This window comes from Ambystoma mexicanum, chromosome 9 (assembly GCF_040938575.1).
Source record: "Ambystoma mexicanum isolate Mex_15411 chromosome 9, UKY_AmexF1_1, whole genome shotgun sequence".
NCBI classification, from domain to species: Eukaryota; Metazoa; Chordata; class Amphibia; order Caudata; family Ambystomatidae; genus Ambystoma; species Ambystoma mexicanum.
The window spans coordinates 1469110545-1469132534 of NC_090931.1; the positions used below are offsets into that span (position 1 = coordinate 1469110545).

The window sequence follows — 21990 nt, forward strand, 5'->3', positions numbered from 1 at the left end:
CCTTAGTCAGAGGGGTCAACCCTCGGATAGAAAAGCTCTTCAGCCCTTCGTCTTCTGACCCTTTATACATCAGGGGACATTCTATTCCGGACTCTCTGGTAGTGACAAACACAAGAAAGAGAGCAGGGGTACCACTATCTACTAGTGAGGCACCACCTGACAAAGAGGGCAAGAAGCTCTATGCACTTGGGAAGAGAATCACGACCTCCGCCGCCTTCTCAACCAGGATCGCGAATAACAATTCCCTACTAGCTAGCTACGCAGATGCACAGTGGAGCAAACTGCGCAGCGAAGCAGAGGACGCACCAGAACCCCTGCGTTCACGCCTGTTGGCTACTATATCAGAGGGAACTCTTGTAAACCAGGGCATCGTAAAGAACTCCTTAGATGCCGCAGAGACAGCTGGCCGCTCCCTGGTTCAGGGAATACTTCTCAAACGCCATGTCTGGCTGCGCAATTCGGGATTTAAGCCAGAAACTCAGGCTTCCCTAATAAATAAGCCCATAGAGCAAACACATCTGTTTGGGAAAGCAGTTGATGAGGCACTAGAACACGCGAAGAAGGAGTTTGATACCATCAAGACTCTTGACCAAATTTCTAGGCCACCTAACAGACGCAGCTATGGCAATAGACGCTCCTTTCGTGGCCAACGCCAGCAGCAAAGCCAACAACAATTTTACTCTGCTACCAACTGGCCCGCTAACCAGAACACCCAGTTCAGTCAAAGAGGCCAACGGCGTGGCAAAGGAAGAGGGCGCGGCTCCAGTCCAAAAGGCCCCACGCCCAATACCAACAAATGACCCAAAGATTCGGGTCCCCTCGCATGCATCACCGGTCGGGGGCCGGCTAACATCGTTCCTTTCAGCATGGGAGGGAATAACGTCAGACCGCTGGGTATTATCCACCATAGCCCACGGATACTGCATCGAATTCAACGGTTCCCCGAAATACAGACCCCCACGGAACCGAAGCATGACACCGGAACACCTCACCATTCTTCTTCAAGAAGTAGAAGAGCTACTGAAAAAAGAAGCTATAGAGGCTGTTCCCCTATGTCAGGTAACAGAAGGTATTTATTCAGTGTACTTCCTTGTACCCAAAAAGGACTTAACCATGCGCCCTGTATTAGATCTGCGCCCAGCGAACAACTTTGTCAAACCCCAAAAGTTTCGTATGGTGACCCTGCAGGAAGTAATCTCACTGTTATCACAGGGGGATTACATGACAACACTAGACATGAAAGATGCATACTTTCATATTTTAATGTTGCCAGCGCACAGAAAATACCTCAGGTTCAAGATAGAGAACAAACACTATCAGTTCAGAGTACTACCCTTCGGGATAGCATCTGCACCAAGGGTATTTACGAAGGTACTGGCAGTGGCAGCGGCCCACCTGCGCAGATTATCCATCCCGGTTTACCCGTACCTCGACGACTGGCTCATAACAGGGGATTCTTACGAAACATGCTTCTCCAATACCCAAAGGACCGTAGATCTTTTGTCCCAACTGGGCTTCTCCATCAACGAAAAGAAGTCCAGCTTAGACCCCAGCCAAATCAAACAATTCCTAGGGGCTCTAATTCGAACAAAGGACGGCCTCGTCTTCCCCTCCAACGAGAGGGTCCAAAACATGCTGTTTCAGATCCCCCAATATGTGGCAGGTCGAGAGGTGAAGGTACGCAAAGCAATGCGCTTGCTAGGGATGATGGCGTCATGTATTTATTTGGTACCTCACGCGCGCCTGCGCATGCGCCCAATGCAAGAGTGGCTCTACAGCCAGTGGTGTCAGGCCAGCGGACAATGGGACGATCTGGTGGTGGTCTCGCAGGCCTTGGTTCTCTCTCTACGGTGGTGGACAAAGGAAAACCTGTTATTAGGGAAAACTTTTGCCACACCCGCAGTGGAAGCCACTCTAACCACAGACGCATCCCTTACAGGATGGGGGGCTCACCTATCCCATCAGACTGCTCACGGAGTGTGGACTCCGAGCTTAGCATCCAAGCATATAAACCTGCTGGAACTATTAGCAGTGTTCAAAGCACTAAAAGCCTTTCAGGAACACTTCGAAGGAAAGACAGTGATGGTCCTCACAGACAGCACCACAGCCATGCACTATCTCAACAAACAAGGGGGCACTCACTCTCCAGGACTGTCCAAGCTGTCCCAGAATATATGGAAGTGGGCTCTCAAACACAACATGTTCCTACTATCACAACATGTACCAGGGGAACTCAATCTGCTAGCAGACAAACTCAGCAGAGACTTCCCCCTACCCAAAGAGTACGAATGGCAATTACACGAAGACATCGTCTTAGACGTCTTCACGCAATGGGGTTTCCCGGAAATAGACCTGTTCGCAACCCTGGAGAACTCACAATGCCAAAGTTACGCCTCCAGGTACCCCCAGAACCAGTCCAAGGGGAACGGTCTGTTGATTCAATGGTCAGGGAAATTTGTTTACGCCTTTCCCCCGACTCCCCTCCTCAACAAAGTGGTGCACAAGATGCACCAGGAGCAGGTTACCATGATACTAGTAGCCCCAATGTGGGCCCGGCAGCCATGGTTCGCTTACTTGATGGAGATGTCCCTATCCCCCCCAATGAAACTTCCCTGCCCGTACAACATGCTGTCACAAGACAAGGGCAGGACACTGCATCCATGCCCTCAGACCATGAACTTAGCAGCCTGGCTCCTGAGATCATAGAATTTGGACATTTACATCTCCCTCAGAGATGTATGGACATCCTCAGGGAAGCCAGAAAACCTAATACTCGCCACTGCTATTCTAGCAAGTGGAAAAGATTTGTCATCTGGTGTAGAAGTAAGAACATCAACCCGGTGGACTGCTCTGCCACTAACATTATTCTGTACTTGACCCATTTACTGGATTCAGGTCTAGTGTTTAATTCCATTAAAGTCCACCTAGCGGCACTTTCTGCATACACCACTTCCCAACTTAAAGTGTCGTGGTGGAAGATACCAGTTATCAAGGCCTTTATGGAAGGGGTAAAGAGAATACACCCCCCGATAGCTAACCCAGCTCCCGGATGGGACTTAAACGTGGTACTTTCTAGACTCATGGGCACTCCTTTCGAACCCATGCACAAGGCAACTCTTAAATACCTCACTCTTAAGACTGCTTTCCTAATAGCTATCACCTCCATTAGGAGAGTAAGTGAACTACAGGCTCTTTCTGTACTAGACCCCTTCGTATCAGTTCACAAGGATAAGGTGGTTCTCCGCACACACCCAAGGTTTGCACCAAAATTCATCTCCAAATTTCATGTAAACCAATCTATAGAACTACCAACGTTCTTTCAAAACCCTTCCAGCTTGGGAGAAAAAAGTCTGCATACACTAGATGTACGCAGAGCTGTCATGTTCTACATGGAAAGAACCAGATCACTGAGAAAGACTAATCAGTTCTTTGTCTCTGTGGCAGCAGGAAGAGAAGGAGATGCCGTCTCTAAGTCCACTATATCTAGATGGATTGTACAATGCATCACTCTCTGTTACACTCTTGCTAAGAGAGAACTACCCTTCAAGCCAAGAGCACATTCCACTCGAGGCACTGGGGCTTCCATAGCATTCATTGCAAATGTTCCCCTTGAGTCCATCTGCAAAGCGGCTACCTGGAGTTCTGTGCACACCTTTACAAAACACTACTGTCTAGATGCACTCTCTAGATCTGACTCCCAGGTGGGGCAGGCAGTATTAAGACATCTTTTCTCTACTGTTCCTTCTCATAACCCACCGCCAACTCCGGGTACTGCTCGCTAGTCTATGCACAGCATGTGATTCTAAGCAGATTAACAAACATCAGAAGACAATGCATTACTTACCGTAAAAGCATTTCTGATGGTTGTATCTGCTTAGATTCACATGCGCCCGCCCTTCCTCCCCGCTCGGATGGAAGGAACATAGACATCCTCTACTATATTTCTCTCTTTTCTGTACTCACTCACGTCTAGAAGGCTCCCTCAGGGCAGAAAAATACAAACAGAGGGACCTCGACGCGTGAGGGATTGTGGGTACAACGCACGTCACTATAGGGATAGTGTTACAGACACGCCTTGTCGACGTCCCCTTTTCGACTACGAAAAACAAAATGCAATACTCCGCAGTGACCACTGGATGTCGGACCTATGCACAGCATGTGAATCTAAGCAGATACAACCATCAGAAATGCTTTTACGGTAAGTAATGCATTGTCATATGCTATCATATTGGGCCCTACCCCCATATTTTCCAAAACCAACCAGATGTATTTCCAAGACACCATGTCAAATGCCTTTTGGACATCCAGTGTGACCGCAACCGCACTCGCCCCTTGATCGATACGTGCCATGATGTTAAGCAGCCTCCTAATGTTGTGGGACGTTGATCTTCCGGGTACAAAGCCTGATTGATCCTCGTGGACCATGTACGACATGACCGGGAGGAAGCGGTTGGCAATCACTTTGGCGAAGATTTTGGTGTCCAAATTCATCAGTGAGAGGGGCCTATATGATCCACATTCGTCAGTGGGTTTACCGGGTTTGAGCAGGACCGTGATGGTGGCCTCGCGCAGCGAAGGGGGAAGGGTGCCCAACCGAAGTGACTCGTTCCAAACCTCAAGCAGCCTGGGAGCCAAGATGGCCACATGCTCCTGGTAAAACTCAGCTGTCAGCCCGTCGGGACCAGGTGCTTTCCCTTTAGGGAATTTAGATATAGCCTCAACTATTTCATCCAGCAGGATGGGGGAATCCAATTGATCCCTGGTAGCGGGGGAGACGATAGTCATGGGGATCTGCTCATGGAGGTCGCGCATTTGGGACTCACTGTGCTCGGGGGGGTTGTGCGTACAGTTCTGAATAAAAGTCAGCGAAGGCCTCCAGAATATGTTGGTCAGACCACCGTTCCAACCCCAGGCTGTCCTTGATACAAGTTATCTGGGTTTGGCCCCACTCACCCCTGGCCAACGTAGCCAGTGTCTTGCCAGGTCTGTCCCCCTCTCCATATCTACGAGCCGCCTGTGGGCGACTGAAATATTGGACTTCCCTGGTGGCTTGTTCATTGAAAAATTGGAGTTTCTTGCTGATCTGGGATAGAGTCGGGGGGTCGATGGACGTAGGATGGGCGTTCTCAAGTTTGCGTAGTTTGGCTTCAGAGCGGGCGAGGGCAGCCCTAATGGCCTTGAGGGCTCCCGCCTCCCTAGATATGGACATTCCCCTGATGTAGAGGTGGATTGAGGTGTATTAAGTTCAAAGTAGGACTGGATGTCAGACAGTATTTCAGCTTTAAATACTATGTCCTGTAAGGCCAAAGACTTAAATCGCCAGGAGTTAATTGTAGGAGCGTGTACGCCCAAATCCATAGAGAGCCAGATTGGTGAGTGGTCCGACAGGGTGCGTGCCAATATTTGAGTTTCCAACACCCTCCCCAATAAGGAACTGGACAGGAAGAACATATCAATTCTGGAGGAGCTGTCATGCACCGAGGAGTAATGAGTATATTCCCGCGTCTGCGGGTGCATAACCCGCCAGGGGTCTTGAATGTCAAGGGCAATGGTATGTGCAAGGAGCTTGCGCGCCGCACTGGAAAGGAGTCTGGGGGCCGAGCCGGTTCTGTCAAGTGTGGTGTCTAAGATGAAGTTCATATCCCCCCCAGATAATCTGCACCCCTACATATCCCAACAAAATGGAACCAATCTGGTCAATAAAGTCGGGAGAGTCCACGTTGGGGCCATACGTATTAACCAGTAAATAGTCCCTGTTCGATATTGCGCAGTGTAGGATAATGTACCTTCCATCCAGATCGATATAGCTCTTGTGGAGTACAAACTTAAGTGACCTGTGGATCATTGTCAATACCCCTCTGGCGCGGGTCGAATAAGCCGTGAAGTACCTGTGTGGACCCCATGCAGGCGCGATGCACCTAGCTAGCGAGCCCCCACAGTGTGTTTCTTGCAATAATAATATCTTGCAACCATGTCTGTTGGCATGGGCTATGATTTTGCGCGCCTTGGTGAAGTTACTTAAACCCCGGATATTCCAGGACATCACTGTTGTGGACATTACGGGAGACTAAGGTACATCCCACAACCGCCGTAAAAACCTACATAGTGAATGGGGAGAGCTTCCACGAGGGCGCCCTGATGTTGTGCGCTTTGCCAAACCGCCCCTGTCATTTACAATATTGTTACCCCAAACCCCAACCATACCACCCCCCTCCCTCACTGCCCACCCACAACTTGCAGTGGAAATCACTCCCCCCCCGGATATACGCGCCAGCAACTAACCCGACCAACACTAGAAAGTAAGGGTCGGTGGGCAAAATCCAACAGGGATATGCCCTCTCCAGGGCCCAACTGGGGCCAACTAGCAGTAGCATCCAACAAAACATAAACATTGCAATTGCAGTGAGGTGCGCTGTTGCCGTGTGGACGGCCATTTAGACATTGCGTACGACAGCCTAAGCTGTCAAATAACAGGTTCCTGCGGAATACGGAGTTTTTATAGGGTCCCAACACTAGTTTCAACACCCAAGCCGGGCCACGGCCCGCAAAGTGTATTAAGGGTACCCAGACCGCATGGATGATGATAGAAAATTGCCATTGACCCATGCATATTGACGGATTGCCAGTTAGGTGAAGCAGTGACAGACTAAGCTACATCTGGTCAGTCAGCGCCGGCATGATCAGGCGCCGGATTGTGGAGTGGTATGTGAGCCTCGATGAATTTTGTCGCTTCATCCGGGACAGTGAAAAAGTATAGTTTATTATTGTGAGTAATTTTAAGACGGGCCGGGAACAATATGGCATACGGGACATTGCGTTCTCTAAGCAGTTTCTTAACCCCAAGGAATTGGAGCCGCTCCTGCTGCACCGCAATCGAAACGTCCGGGAAGATCCTGATGGTGTGGGACTCGTGGCGCAAGTCTCCCCTCTCGCGGGCCAGCCGGAGGATAAGATCTCTATCCCGATAATTGAGGATCCTGGCGATGATTGGCCTTGGGATATCCCCCGGCTTGGGCCGCGGAGACAGGGCCCTGTGCACGCGCTCGACAGTGAAGTACGGTGAGAGACTCGGATTGCCCAGCAGATCCTTGAGCAGAGTTTCAACGGCGTCGTCCATGCGGCCCTTAAGTGCGTTCTCAGGGACCCCGATGATCCGCAGGTTGTTCCTACGGGAGCGCGATTCTAGGTCGTCACACTTGGCTCTCACACTCTTCATATCGCGCGACAGGGAGGCGACGGTGTTCTGCAGCACATGGATCTCGTCCTCGTTCGTGGAAATCCTACTTTCGGCCTCTGTGATTCTGGTGCCTGCCTGGTCCACGCGGGTTTTAAGAGAGGCAACATTGGCATTAATGTCGTCCAACTTTTCGTGGAACGAGGCGAAGTTCTTGGCCATAGATTCCATAAGTGTGGTCAGATCGGGGGTTCTCGCCCCAGAGTTGGTGTCGCCCTCCGGGTCCTCCTGCAAGGACGATGTGTGTCCCATCTCCTCCCTCGGGACAGATTTGGCAAATTTGTCCATGGTTCCTCTCCCCGAGACCCCCTTGGTCTTATTAGGCATTGTAGATAGAGACACAGCGATGGCAGATGGCCGCTGGGGCAGACAACGGGGCGGAGGGTCCAGCCGTGAGATCCCGACAGTGAAAAGCCCAGAGTGCCGCGCCAGCGGCCCCAAGGAAACCCGGCTCCGCGTGCAGAAGCGACAGGTAGAAAAGCTCAGGCCGATTATAGAAGCGGTGGGGCCGGGCAGGCCACAGGAGAGTACGGAGCCAGGGCCATGCAGGAGTCGACAGAAAGGGCAACTAGGCCCAGCGAGCGAGCGGCTCCCCGATAATGAAGCCGGACACTAGTTTCATAGAAGTTCCCCTCCAATCGTGTCGACGATTACTGAGATCAGGCCCTCCGAGAACGCAGGCCGCACAGACGACACGCAGGGCAGGGCGAGGGCCCGGATTCACAGGAGCAGGCAGACAAGTGGACAGGGGTCCGCCCGGTGCTCCCCCCCCCAGCTCCTCACCTCCTTAGTCCAGCAATATGAGCCACACAAGCTCAGGGTAACCAGGCTCCCGCCAGCCGCCTAGACGCGATGAGCGCTCCGGCGCTGTAAGCAAAGGAAGTATTGGCAGGCTGGGTCCCCGACCGGCCTCCACTCCGGGACAGACACTCCGGCACCGACTGTGGAGGAGGAGGCGAGTGCAAGCGGGTCCCGGCAGCGGGCCTCCGCTCGATGGTGTCCTTAGTGGGACCCGTGGCTGATGAAGGAGGGCGGGGAGCGGGAGCCAGGCGCCCGTCAAGGCTCGGCGCGCCAACCGCCAGTAGGCCCAGAAGTCCCGTTCGCAGGCTTCCCGGGGCCGATTCGGGTCGGGATTGCAACAAGATTGCCAGAAGAGAAGGGGCAACAGCTCCACCAAAAATAAGACAGTGCAGGCAAAAGGAACCGCAGTTGATGGCGGATTTCAGCCGGAGCCACACGGAGCTCAAGAGCTAGGCAGCCATCTTGGGCTGCTCCACAGCGCCACCCCCTCTGTAGTTTTTTAGGAGAACTTTCAGCATTTTCAGGGAATTCCCGTTTTTCTCCGTTTCATTTAGGATTACTATTTTTCCTTCCGCCATTTCCATCTCCATCTGTCATTTTGGCATTCATGAGTGCAATCAAGGTATTCTGGTCCCTTTAGTTTTCGTTGAATTGTTTGTACATCTTTGTCAATGGCGCAAATTGCTATTGACATTGCAGACATGATAGTGGGTCTTAAGTCATTCAGCGCCTTCTCCATCATCTCATTGGGAGTCCAGTCATCTCGAGCCCCAGGACTCTTATCTTGTCTTTGTCCCACCGTAAATCGTCGTATTTTTGTAAATTCCATTTGTATAAAGGAAGAATCTGAGGATGACTCGTCTGAGGAGAGGCTTGCATTCCGGATTTCTTTTTGACAATCCTTTCTGGGGTTTCGCGTCCTTCCTCGCCCTTCCTTCCTCTCAAGAGCCCCTGTTACCCTGGTTCTCTTTTGTGAGCAACTTAGTGAATCCAACAGGCTGTTCTCCATCCTTCTCCGTTTTTGTGGCTGTTTTTGCCCATTTGAGTCCATTGTTTCAATCATATTTCTATTGTTGCTCACTATCATCACAACCTTGTGTCTACTTTTTTCACTCATCGTCAATTTACTTGTGACATTGTGGCTCTCGCGTTCCACTCCTGCAGCACTTCTGCTTACTTTTGCATTCAGCAATATTAAATCCTTGAGCAGCTGATCGGCAACCGCAATGGAGTCGCGGCGGCCGTCCCTCTTCAAATTCGCCTCTTGCAGGGGCTCAGCTGCGAACACTTGAGTATTAAACTCTTCTATGAGCTCCGGATCACAGACGCTCACATTATTAGGTGAAACAACGTCCGAGAGCCATTCCTCACACGCGATTGTTTCAAGTGGGGCAGGTACGTCTGTTGAACCTTCTGCCAGGGTTTCATCTACTACTGTCGTTGTCGTTTCACATTGTCTAAGGTTTGGGGCCGTTACTTTTGCTACTTCCCCAACCTTTTGAGAGTCAGCCCCTTCAGCGGCACGATATTCCACCATGACCTTCCGTGCCAGCTCTTTTAGCTGTGACATGTCCCTTGTCACGTTTTCACCATATTCAAATTTATTCAGATTTAGGATTCCCACAGGAGTCGAGTACACCGAAGACAGGGGGATCTGAGACTGGGTGGGGGCTGGATTAGAGGCTCGTCATTATCGTCGGTATTTGGATTGGGCACTACACTCCTAGATCCGATGTTATTACAATTATATACATGTTCACCTCGCCCGTCCCCATTCTTCCTTTGCTCATTAGGGTCTAGTGTCAGCACTTGTGCCTTTAATCGAGGTTGCAGCGCAGGCCGGGGCTGGATTACTACCGGTAAAGAGCTCTCCTTTGTTCGTGTCTCCGCCAAGCCCGTACCCTTCGACCCTCTTCATGTTATTGTCAGTTACGGCCTTGTTATTACCGCCAATTTCTTCAGGGTTTTGGTCATAACAATATCCACACCTTTTCTTTCACTTACTTGTGTAAGGCTCTTGTCAACCATTCTTCCCAGCAGTGAAGCATGCGCCGGAACGGAGTTACATCTCCTAAACTGAGAGTGTGTCACCGGCAGGCTTGCGGTCATGATTTTCCCAGCGCCATGATCCCGGTTCGCCTCCATCAGGGGTCCGGAGCCCAAGACGGCCCACCCTGAACACCAAGAACACTCCCTCGACACTCCGCCACCCACTTTTTGTCTCAACCATTTAGTCAAGTGATCGGAGGGAGACGGCATGCTAGAGATTTTCGAGATGTTGGGAGGAGGAGACGAAAATAAGGTCAAATGAGTTTCCAGAAGAGAGTGAGTGGTTAAGTAGAAGAGTCATTGTCAGTGGATAGAGCATCAGAGAAAGAGGGGAGGCTAAAGTCACCAGTGTCAATGAGGTGGTGATCGGGAGGGAGAGAGTCAATTAGTTTGGAGAGATGGTCTAAGAATTGACCAACCGGACAATGTGGCCGGTAGAGAGAGATACTATGTATGCCGCCGTAGGGGGCAGCGATTGTGGATATAGTGTATTCGAATTAGGGAGTATGGAGGAGGGAAACTTGTGCTTAGTGATAGTTGTAGTAGATGGAGAGAGTAAGGAAGAAGCAGGAGTGGATAGTGAGGCAAAGATAATAGTGTATGAGCTGCCTAGTATCATCCAGTCACATATCTGAGGCTGGCATTTCTCTCTAGCATATCTAAGCTAGTAAAGGAATTGCAACTTTTCATAGAATACTGAACTGAATTCATTGATTAATAATCTTTAATGCGATGTGCATACACCCCAGTGTTCCTTCTCCTTCAAGGTTTTACGTTGTATTGCAGCACTTTGGAACAAGCTATGACCGTTTGCGGTGACCTTGTCCAAATTGGCAGTGATAGCATTGGATGTGATTAATTTTCTGTGTAAATAAATGTATGTCAAATATATTATTATAACTGGTGGCATCCTTGAAAATGGCTCCTTCTATTTTGGAGCACTCGGGTTCCCAATACATCTTATTATTGAAATTGTTAAATAAATGCAAGACCTATAATAGGCTGAGCATTTGTTTTTTTACAATCATTTTCTTTAAAGGGGGCGCTAACTTGAAGATTGAAGATCAAAATGACTAACCTTTAATTACTAACAATGACCTCTTCATGATGCATCCTTGTATATCGGTGTGCTCAGCCCACAGCTTTACCCTCATTACACATGGCCTGCAATCCGGGCCTCTTCATGGCCTTGGCTCACCACCTACTCTCTTGCGCCCTAAGACCTCCTTTCCTGACCCTGCTTGGCTTTCCACCATGCATCCCAGATCTTCCAGCGTCACTCAAATTTACCTGACTCCGGTGGCCACAGCTGTTGACTTTCCCATTTCCATGAAGGCCATTTTTTTGATCATTTGTTTTGTATCTTGTGAAGCATCCGCCTCTTTTAAAAGAAATTGCTATACGCACTCCAAACAGCATGACAGTCTGATATTAGCTGTCATACATTTACAGGCTGGCTTTACCAGTCAGCAACAGTCCTTGAGACCTCATTAAACACTTTCTTCCCTGGGGCCTTTCCCCTGGTCTTCGGGCCGTTACTTCCCGATATAGCCCGCCTGTATGGGCATTATTGCTTAAGTAAAAACAAGCGTGATCCTTTAAATAATAGCACAAATAATAACAAACCATACATGGGGCAGTGAATGGATACACAGGGGATTAAAGGAAAGTCGAACAAACAATCCCTACATTTCAAGCACTGGTTCTTTATAGTTAATCTCCTGATAAATACAGCCAATGTCCGTTAGAATATCACCTCTACTTGCACAATGCGTTTAACTACCCTGGCCTTTTTGTACTTGTTATTTTCTATACAAGATAGACAATTCTATTTTATTGTGTAAGTAGAATTGATTTCTGGATTGATTGCTTGAATATATATATATTTCAGCCAGTTCACATCCTTTTGGCATACCACAATAATCTTACTATGCATGCTTGCATACCCACCTGTAGCTGTCTAAATCTGTAAATACATTTGGTGTAGAGTAACTTGCCAAATAATTGTTTTGTTCCCTAATTATGTTTTATAGGCCTTACACATGTTTTATAAATAAGATGCTATCTGACTTTAAATCTGAAATCTTAGAATTTCACTCTTCCCTTGTTTGTTTCTGCATGTGTGATTCATGTTTTTGTTAGTTATTTGCCCCTCTTAATCTTTGAGCCCCAACTGGCTGAGCTGCCTGTGAGCAGTAAGGCTTTCAGTGTCATTGCCTGATAAAAGACCAACACGAGCATAATGGGAATAAGCACTCGCTTCAACTTCCAATAACCCTATGTGCGACACCTCATTCTTTACTAAAATAATTCAATGGGGGAAAATAGCAAATTTGTTTATTTCTATTTCACAACACTTTTGCTCCTCCTACTGTAATAGCAGAGCATGGCAAGATCTTACCTGACCAATAATACTGCAAACGTACTGATGTGTGCTATGTTCAGGCGACTGCAACAGTATGAGTCCTTATTTCTACTGTAATGGAACTTTTATGTCCCCACAGGTGTTTATATTGGAGGAGTTACTTAGCCCCATTGTAACTCCCTTCATCCTCATTTTCTGCCTCCGACCCAAGTCTCTGGAGATCATAGACTTCTTTCGGAATTTCACAGTGGAAGTGGTTGGCGTGGGTGACACGTGTTCCTTTGCGCAGATGGACGTCCGTCACCATGGACACCCGGCGGTATGCAGCATCTCATGCCTCTCTCTCTCCATTTAGTGGGTTTGATTGAGATTTTTGATTGCAGTGTCATTGAATTAATGAATGTGTGTGTATGTGTACGTACATGTGGGACTGTCTGACTTTTTACTGGTAATATATACTGTGATCTTCACTCTGAACATTTTCTAGATAAGTCATTTGGAAATATAGCATGGCCTTTGGAAATATAGCATGGAACAAGCACATTTCATTCCTGAATTTGGGGGCATCTTCTTTCTAACAAATATATGGAGGGAGGAAGCATTTCCTTGAGACACACATGTCTATAATATAATATAATAGGGTGGTCTTTAGCATTTTGTTGTGGCTCGAGACACTGCACCTTGTATATCTTTTGGATGTGGGTTGGGTTTCATAAGTTAATGGGATGCCTATAGTTTGAGGTAATTCGGGTAAATATAATGCATCTGATAGTAAATAGAAAGTAGTGTGATTGAGTCATAATGAGGAACAGTCTTTAGTTGTAGAAAATCTGTCATCACTCCAACAGGGAGGAGCAGAGCTTAAGAAACTTTAAAGGTGACAGGAACACTACCTATCCCATCTAGTCTGGCCTGTTCCCTTTTATTAAAGTATTACTGTTAGGGCGATTTTGCAAAACCCTCTGGAGAGGGCTGTGTAATCATCTAACCTGATGGCGGAACAGTGTGTCTCCCAAAGGGAAAAACTAGACTCTCCAATGGTAGCTGTAGCAGAGCAGCTATGCTTAACTTCGGCAGGTAAAAAGGCTTAGAAGGAGGTACAATTAATTCCAATAGACACCACAAAAGAATATACTGCAGTACTATACTGAGAAAATATACACCTTATTTCTAAGTCACACATAGTATATTTTTGATGGGACAAATAAGTACTCTTGTTACACAGAACACATCTGAGAACATAGTTTTAAAAAATACAGTAAATGACAATTTAAGGCCTAGCGCACTCTTTACCCTAACATGTAAGCCCAATACCCACTGGCAAACACAATACATGTAGACTATCAGAGATGAATTAAGAAAAGACCCTAGACTACACACAGTAACAAATAACAGTCGGGATCCAGGGGCACCATACCAAACAAAGCAGAGGCTTTGCACTACATTCTAAATAAAGTATTGCACATAATACATGTGCACACAACAGAGTTAAAGCATTTAGATGTAGTGAACAGGGGGACACAATCTCAAACACAGCCTAGAGGGCTACCTGGGTCCAGGTTATGTTTGAGAAAAACAGTCTCTAGACCTAGAAGGGCATAATACACACCAAGGAGGGAAACTGTAGCACCACAGTGAAACTATGTATGCCATAGATCAAAGTGTAATGCACAGACTGGAAAATCCATAATAAATTAGGTTTACAAATCCAGAGCTTGATGAGGAACCCCAGTGAACCTAGCGAAAGACTAGAAAAATGACACAGTCTAGGTAAGTACCTTGCATTGCCACTTGTAGGATTTCCAGTGCTGAGAACAGTGCACAATAGGAAATAACAGGAACAGCCAGGTAAGTCTGTTTCTTCGCACAGATACCTATAGAATACAAGGACATTGGTGGTGATGGGGACCATAGACAGCAGACTTGGGAGAATGTTCGAGTCCCAACCTTTCAAAGCAGCAGTAGAGAAATGGCAGGAAAATGTGGTAAAATGGCCCGGAAAATGATACCAGAATGGAAGGCCTGGCCCCAGCAGAGGAGCAGAATGAGGAAACCCTGTAGAGACAGCCAGCAGCCAAAAACCCAAGACGGAGATATGCCAAGACCACTGCCACTAAGCCCAGCCACAATACTAATATATATTTCGGAGGCTTGTGGATCTGCTTAGATCATATGCTATGCATAGGCCGACATCTAGTGATAGCCATAGAGTATTACATTTTTTGTTTTCGAAACTCGAAAAGGGACCTCGACAGGGCATGTCAGTAATACTATCCCTAGTGTGACGTCTACTGTGCCCATGGTCCTTCACGCGTCGAGGTCCCTCAGATTGTTTTTTTCCGCTATTATAGTCGGACAAGAGTTGCAGCGTTCCTTCTTCTGGCTTACGCCATTACTTATACAAAGTTTAAAAGTTAGACTTTCTTTCTGTTCTTTCGACGACTGTACACTGCAAGATTTCCGACGACAGCTTTCGAGGACAAGACCATTCGCTGACAGCAACGAATCCCGTCTCGACAAACTTTGTCTGCGGCCTACCTAGGCCCCAACGGGCCTCGGCCCTGTACAGTTGGGAGAGTGGGGGAGAGGGGGTCATAATTAATCTCATTTAAAGAATGCCTAGTCCCCTTTACTTCCTTTTATTCCCCCAGGCTGATTTCTTTCCGTAGTATGGAAAACACACCATTTAAATTCTGTCCTTCCTGTAACAAAACGTTTCCCTGGAAGGATTCACACCTAGTGTGTAACATTTGCCTTCCTAGAGACAATTCCAAAAAACAGTGCACGTACTGCAGACTGTTTTGGCCAAAAACTTTAAAGGACTGGAAAAAGAAACGCTGGGCCCACCACACATTGTAGGCTGAGGCTGCCATGGATGTCAAGGGAGCCTCCAGCGATGCCAGCATCATCGGCCTAAGTAACGCTGAGGGCGATCAGGACCCGATGAATTCCTGCGTGCGAGCCCCCGACTCCAACAGGCAGCCCAGTGGTTCTGCTACGGAGACGACACCCGATACCCGACGGCTCAGGCACTCACTGCATGCCACACTAAACACACCCCCCGTTGTCGACAGTCGACGCATTGGTGATGGATAAGCCACACACAATGTCAAAGGGAAGGTCAGAGAAGTCCCTGTGCTCTGGGCCATCGCGTTCGCCACATGACAGGCCCCCGAAACAGACGCCAAAGTCCGTTTCCGACACCGTTAGCAAATCAGGAAAGTCCTCAGGTTCTGGCGAACATGCGTCGAAAGACGCGTCAACGGCCCCTGCTAAAAATTCAAAAATGAGTGAATTCATTATAAAACTCATCTCAGACACTCCTCTCAAAGCAAAGATGTCGAAAAACTCAAATCTTCAACGCCCCTATCCTCAAAATCACAGGTTTCAAAGGATAAGGAATTCTGTACCCCTAGGGACACCCACTCAGGGGCAATGCACCAAAAACAGCCACCTGCTCCGGAGCCTTTGCCTGCACCTGCTCCAACAGTGTTACCAGGCTCCTGCCAATGGACCCCGGAACAGTTTGATAGGGTTATGAGGAGAATGTCTAGTTTTGTTGATTTTTTGGATCAACACCCAGATCAATTTATCAACCTCCAAGGGTCCCCTCAAGACAAAGCAGCCAACAAGTAGCCCAATGCCAAAAGAGCCTGCCTGGACCTAACGCAACCTAGTACATCTACCTATTAAAACATGTCTGATGACCTATACTATTATGACACTCAAGGTTCCCAAGACCCTGGCTCATTAGCAGACCAAGGGGACATGGAGGATACAGATCAATAATATGACGAGGCCGACGACGACGTATACATCATCCAATCCCCAGACCATATTGACCAACCAGTGGCTGATTCCGCTATGTACAACCAGCTGTAGTACAATGATCTTCTTTTAAAAGCTGCAAAATACTTTGTAATCGATTCCCAGGAGGCACAAGTCAATAAAGACTTTGTAGAGGACACCCTCTGTGATAAGGAATCTGCAGCACAGTTCATTCCACTGCTCCAATTTGTCTAAAGGTGCATTCAGCATTCTCTACTTACCCCCTAATCTGACACGGGTAGTCAACCCTTGCAATGAGAAGATGTTTAAACTGGCCCTGTCAGACCCATTGTACATCAGAGGGCATCTAGAGCCCGACTCTTTCGTGGTGAGCACAGCAAGGAAAATAGCGGGAACACCCTGCCAAAGCCCTTCCTGACAAGCAGAGCAAAAAGATGTACACCGTAGGCAGGAAAGTAGCTTCCCCAGCAGCTTACCAAGGGAGGATAGCCAACAACACTACGCTACTGGCAAGTTATAATTGCCATAAGTAGGACGACATATCACAACAAATAGACTCAGTCCCAGCGCCCCTAAAGATGCAGCTTTTACAAGTAGTAGCTGAAGGTAAACAGGAGGCAAGCTGCATCCTAAAGAAAATCTAGATGCAGCAGACAATGCAGGCCGGATAGTAGCTGAGGGTCCAACTTGGGTCGTTCCTATCATCTATCTCTCTCTCTCTCTCTACCTGTGGTGTTCCCCAGGGGTCTAACCTCTTGCCCTGGCTTTTCAACCAATAACTTGCAACTCTCGCCCACTGCATTGCCATTTTCTGCTCAAATTTCCAGTGCTACTCTGACAACACTCAACTCATTTTCAGGTTGCCCTCGGCCACCTCCTCTTCTTCTCTCATCTCTGATTGCCTAACTGCCATTCAAGGTTGGTGTGCCGCCAGTAATCTTTGTCTAAATGGCAACAAGACTGAGATCCTCCTCATCGGTACTCCTTCACCATCCTTTCCCCTCACTCTCTGGCCAGCCTCCCTTAGCCCTCCTCCTACTCCTACCTGCGAGGCTAAGAACCTTGGGGTCATCTTTGACCCCACACTTTCATTCTCCTCCCACATCTCTGACGCCTCTAAAAAGTCAAACTTCCTACTGCACCTCCTCAGAGGTACTCTGGATTTGCTCTCCTTCCCCCAGAAGCTCACCGCCTCCTAAGCTCTGGTTCTCTCTAGGTTGGACTACTGTAAAAGCCTCTTTCTAAATCTACCTGCCTCCACTCTCCGCCCTTTACAACTAATCCAGAACAGGACTGCAAGACTTGTCCTTGGCCTCAAGCCCTGGGATAGTATCTCTCCAGCTCTGAAATCCCTTTATTGGCTCCCAGTCGATGCAAGGATCACATTTAAAACCCTCTGCATTGTCCATTGATCGTTGTTTTGGTCTTCCCTGTTCCCCTCCCTTGCCTTGTCATGCTCTGAAACACTTGTGTACGAGCGCGAAAGAAGAACAAGTTACTTACCAACTGGTAACGTTCTTTCGACTGGATGTTCCTCCAACGTATTCCTCATTTTAGATGTATTCGCCCAGCTTTAGCTACCTGGGAAATTTTTCTCAGCAGAGGGCCCTGTGCGTCGATGTCGTCGAGTAGAAGTCCCTCGAAGGCCTCCGTCGAGGGTGACGTCATCGGGTATACAAGTAGCACTTGCGGCACCCGTTGGCCTCAGTTCTGTTTTTCCCCTCTTCCTTTGCTGTATAGATAGTGTAGGTAGCCAGGTGTTAGCCTTGCGAGAGTTGAAATGGTAATAACACAAGAAAATCTACAGAGGGGTAGGATGGGAGGGCGATGAGGAATACGTTGGAGGAACATCCAGTCGAAAGAAAGTTACCAGTTGGTAAGTAACTTGTTCTTCAAATGGATTGTGTCCTCCAACGTATTCCTCCTCTTAGATAGACTCCCAAAGCAGTGTAAAAAGCTCTCTGAAGGAGGGAGTATTTTTTTAAAAAATATTATATAGCTGAATATAATACTGCTTTACCAAAAGCAAGCTCTTTAGAGTGGGAAGCATCCAGATTATAGAATTTAGAAAAAGTGTGCAGCGATGACCAAGTTGCTGCTTCACAAATAGATTTTATGGGAACACCTCTTTCAAGGGCTGTCGAAGAGACTATGCCTCTGGTAGAATGGGCCCTCAAGCCTTCTGGTGGACCTTTGCCCGCCAATCTGTAGCATTCTGAAATGCAAAGCACAATCCAACGTGATAGGGTTTGTTTTGACACCGATTGACCTAATTTCCTTCCGGTGTAGTCAACGAAAAGTTGATTATCCACTCTAAGCTTGGAGAGCCTAGAAATGTAAAAGCGTAGAGCTCTTCTCGGATCCAGCCGGTGCAATCTTTCCTCCTCCTTACTGGGATGAGGTGGAGGATAGAACGCAGGCAGAATAATTTTCTGATTTAAATGGAAATCAGATACAACTTTAGGTAAAAATGAGGGTTTAACCCTCAATACAACTCTGTCCCTGTGGAACACAGTATAGGGTTGCCCAGAAGACAGTGCCTGCAACTCGCTCACTCTTCGTGCAGATGTTAAAGCAACCAAGAAAACTGTTTTCAACGTTAGTAATCTTAATGGACATGTGTGCAAGGGTTCAAAAGCGGCACACATTAAAAACTTTAGAACCAAATTAAGGTCCCAAACTGGGACTTGGAAAGAAGGAGGGAACACATTGGTGAGTCCCTTTTAAAATTGTCTTATCAAAGGAATTTTAAAGTAGGAACACTCTTCCGAAGAGCGCTTGAAGATGGAAAGCGTTGCAAGATAGCCTTTAATGGTCCCAACATTGAGACCTCTATGTGCCAATGATAAGAGGAAAGATAATACTATTGGAATAGGACACAGAAAAGGATCAACATTCTTTTCCCTGCAACAGTTGCAAAACTTCTTCCAGTGGCAACGGTACAAAGATTTGGTTGCTGGCCTTCTCGCCGAAAGCAGCACCTCGATGACGTCATCCAGGAGGTCCCAATCCTTGTATCTCAGCCTTTCAGATACGAAGCAAGAAGGTTGAGAGTCCTGACCTCTGGATGGAGAAACCTGGTCCTCCATTTGTGAGAGAAGGTCCTCTCTCTGAGGAAGACGTAACGAAGCACAGATGGACATGACTCGAAGGTCCGGGTACAACGTTCTCCTGGCCCAATCCGGGGCAATTGGGATCATGTGGTTTCGGAACCGTCTCAATCTCCTGATGACTTGAGGAAGGACGGGAATCGGAGGGAACGCGTATAGCAGTGGGAAGTTACACTCCACCACGATCGCGGCCCCTCGGGCTCCTCTCGGGGTAAATTCCCTTGAGCAATACTTTTCGCACTTCCGGTTGATTCTGGTCGCAAACAAGTCTACTTGAGGGGTTCCCCAAAGGGTGAAGCTCTCCTGAAGGACTTCCTGAGCCAGTTCCCACTCGTGGGACACCGTACTCTGCCTGCTCAGAGCATCTGCCGTCATATTCTCCTCCCTGGCCAGATGAACTGCCGTTAAGGAGATTCCTTCTTGAATTGCCCAATACCAGAGCCGCATTGCCTCTCTGCACAGAGGTAGTGACCCTACACCTCCTCCTTTTGTTTAGGTAATGCATGGCCACTGTGCTGTCTGTCATTATCAGGACATTTTTTCCCTTGACAGATGGCAGAAAAGCGTTCAGCGCTAGTCTGATTGCTCTCAGCTCTCAAAGGTTGATGTGTAGTTTGGACTCCGAGGGAGACCAACGACCGCTGATTGTCAGATCGTTGGCATGAGCTCCCCACCCCATGAGTGAGGCATTCTTCACTACTGTAATCTCCGGCCATGGTTGCCAAAAATGTTCTCCTTTTAGGATGTGCTCTGTGCAAGTCCACCACAGAAGATCCTGCCAAACCTTGTTCGGAATCTAAAGGAGATCCGTCATTTGTCCTGAGAACTGGGACCATTGAGTCTTTAGAGCCCATTGAAGGGATCTCATCCTCAGGCGTGCTTCTGGCACTAGGAAAATGCAGGATGCCATGAGGCCAAGCAACCTCAAGAAGTTGTTGGCCTGGAGATTATGGGCATTTTGGAATTTGGAAACCATCTGAAGAATGTCTTGAGCCCTCGACTTGGGAGGCAAGCTCTTTCCCAAGGATGTGTCTAGTACAGCCCTTATGTACTGGAGCTGTTGGGAATGTGTCATTTGTGACTTCTTGAAATTGAGGGAGAAGCCCAGTCTGTGGAGGAAGTGGCAAGTGACTTTCAGATGATTAAGGGCTTGCTCGGCAGAACGCGCCCTGAGCAACCAATCGTCCAGGTAGGGGTAGATGTGAATCCCCCCTCTCCTGAGGTGCGCTGCCACCACTGCCATCAACTTGGTGAAGACCCTCGGGGCGGAGGTCAACGCGAATGGTAGGACTCGAAACTGATAATGTGAGTCGCCAACCATGAACCTCAGGTATTTTCTGTGCTTGAGATGGATTGGCACATGAAAATAAGCCTCCTGAAGGTCCAATGACACCAACCAATCCTGAAGTTGAAGGGCCTGAAGGATCTGAGAAAGAGTGACCATTTTGAACTTGTCCTTCCTGAGGAGCTTGTTCAAGCCTCTTAAGTCTAAGATGGATCTCAGTCCTCCGTCCTTTTTGGGGATAAAAAAAATATGGGGAGTACCATCCCTTGTTCCTCTCCGCTACAGGTACTGGTTCTAAATGGCTCGCCATTCTTGCAGATGCTGTGACTGCCTGCCTCCTACAGGTGTCTTGTGATGCAAGTCCTCAAAGTGGTTTTGTGGTTTGATGCTGCAGCTGCTGATGGCAAAGAGGCTGCAGCTGGGGCTGGCTTAGCACGTTTTCCTCGTCCACCACGAGTTGCTTTTCTCTGGCCTCTTTGACTGGCCATTCCTCTCGCCTTTCCATATGAGGAGTAATAACGATAGGATCGTCCCCTCCAAGATTGTCCTGATGCACAACAAGGCTGAGGTTGCCTAATGGCAGCTCCTAAAGATTTGGCAGCCGCTTTTGAGGTCTGCAACCTCTCAAGGCTCTCGTCAGCCTTGTTGCCAAAAAGGTGAGACCCGTCAAAGGGCATGTTCAAAAGACGGTTTTGCACGTCTGGTGCAATTACCACAGTCCCTTTTTTACTGAAAATCTTAGATAGAGTTGCATACTTGCAAATTCAAGACTATCTAGAGAATAATCAACTACTAGAAATCCATCAATCTGGCTTTAGACCCCTACATGGAACAGAAACTGCTCTTGTTGACATCAAAAGCCAGATCGATGAAATAAAAGACAAAGGTTGAGTTGCCATCCTACTTCTCTTAGACTTATCGGCAGCCTTTGATCTGGTTGACCATAAAATCTTATGCGACCACCTGTCATTGGCAGCACATTTCTCCAACTCCACCGTCATGTGGATTCAATCTTTCCTTGAGAACAGAACCATGCGGGTCTTCTCACCCACATCTGCGGTAGATCTGATCCCCATCACCTGCAGTGTCCCACAAGGCTCCAGTGTTTCACCCACTTTGTACAATATCTTTACAAAGCCCCTATTTGACAAATTGGACCGTCTGGGTGTCACCTACACTAACTATGCAGATGACACCCAGATACTCCTAACTTTATCAGGCACCTACGACACAGATGTCTGTTGGATTAACGAAGTCTACACCATCTTTCAGGCATGGATGGCCACACATGGCCTCTGCCTGAATGATAAGACTGAGCTGCTCCTATTCGGCTCACCCAACAACCTTCAAAAACGTA

The 21990-nt window shown here is 48.0% G+C and overlaps 1 protein-coding gene across 11 annotated transcripts in view; it reads left to right on the top strand.

Moving 5' to 3' along the window:
* The window catches only part of ATG9A (autophagy related 9A), a 1030802-nt gene that overhangs the window by 571085 nt on the left and 437727 nt on the right, over positions 1-21990 (top strand). For all 11 annotated transcript variants that reach the window (XM_069616910.1, XM_069616912.1, XM_069616911.1 and 8 more), the window contains one exon: positions 12589-12768. In XM_069616910.1, coding sequence (XP_069473011.1) covers positions 12589-12768 — 180 coding nt within the window. The remainder of the gene's footprint in view (positions 1-12588; positions 12769-21990) is intronic.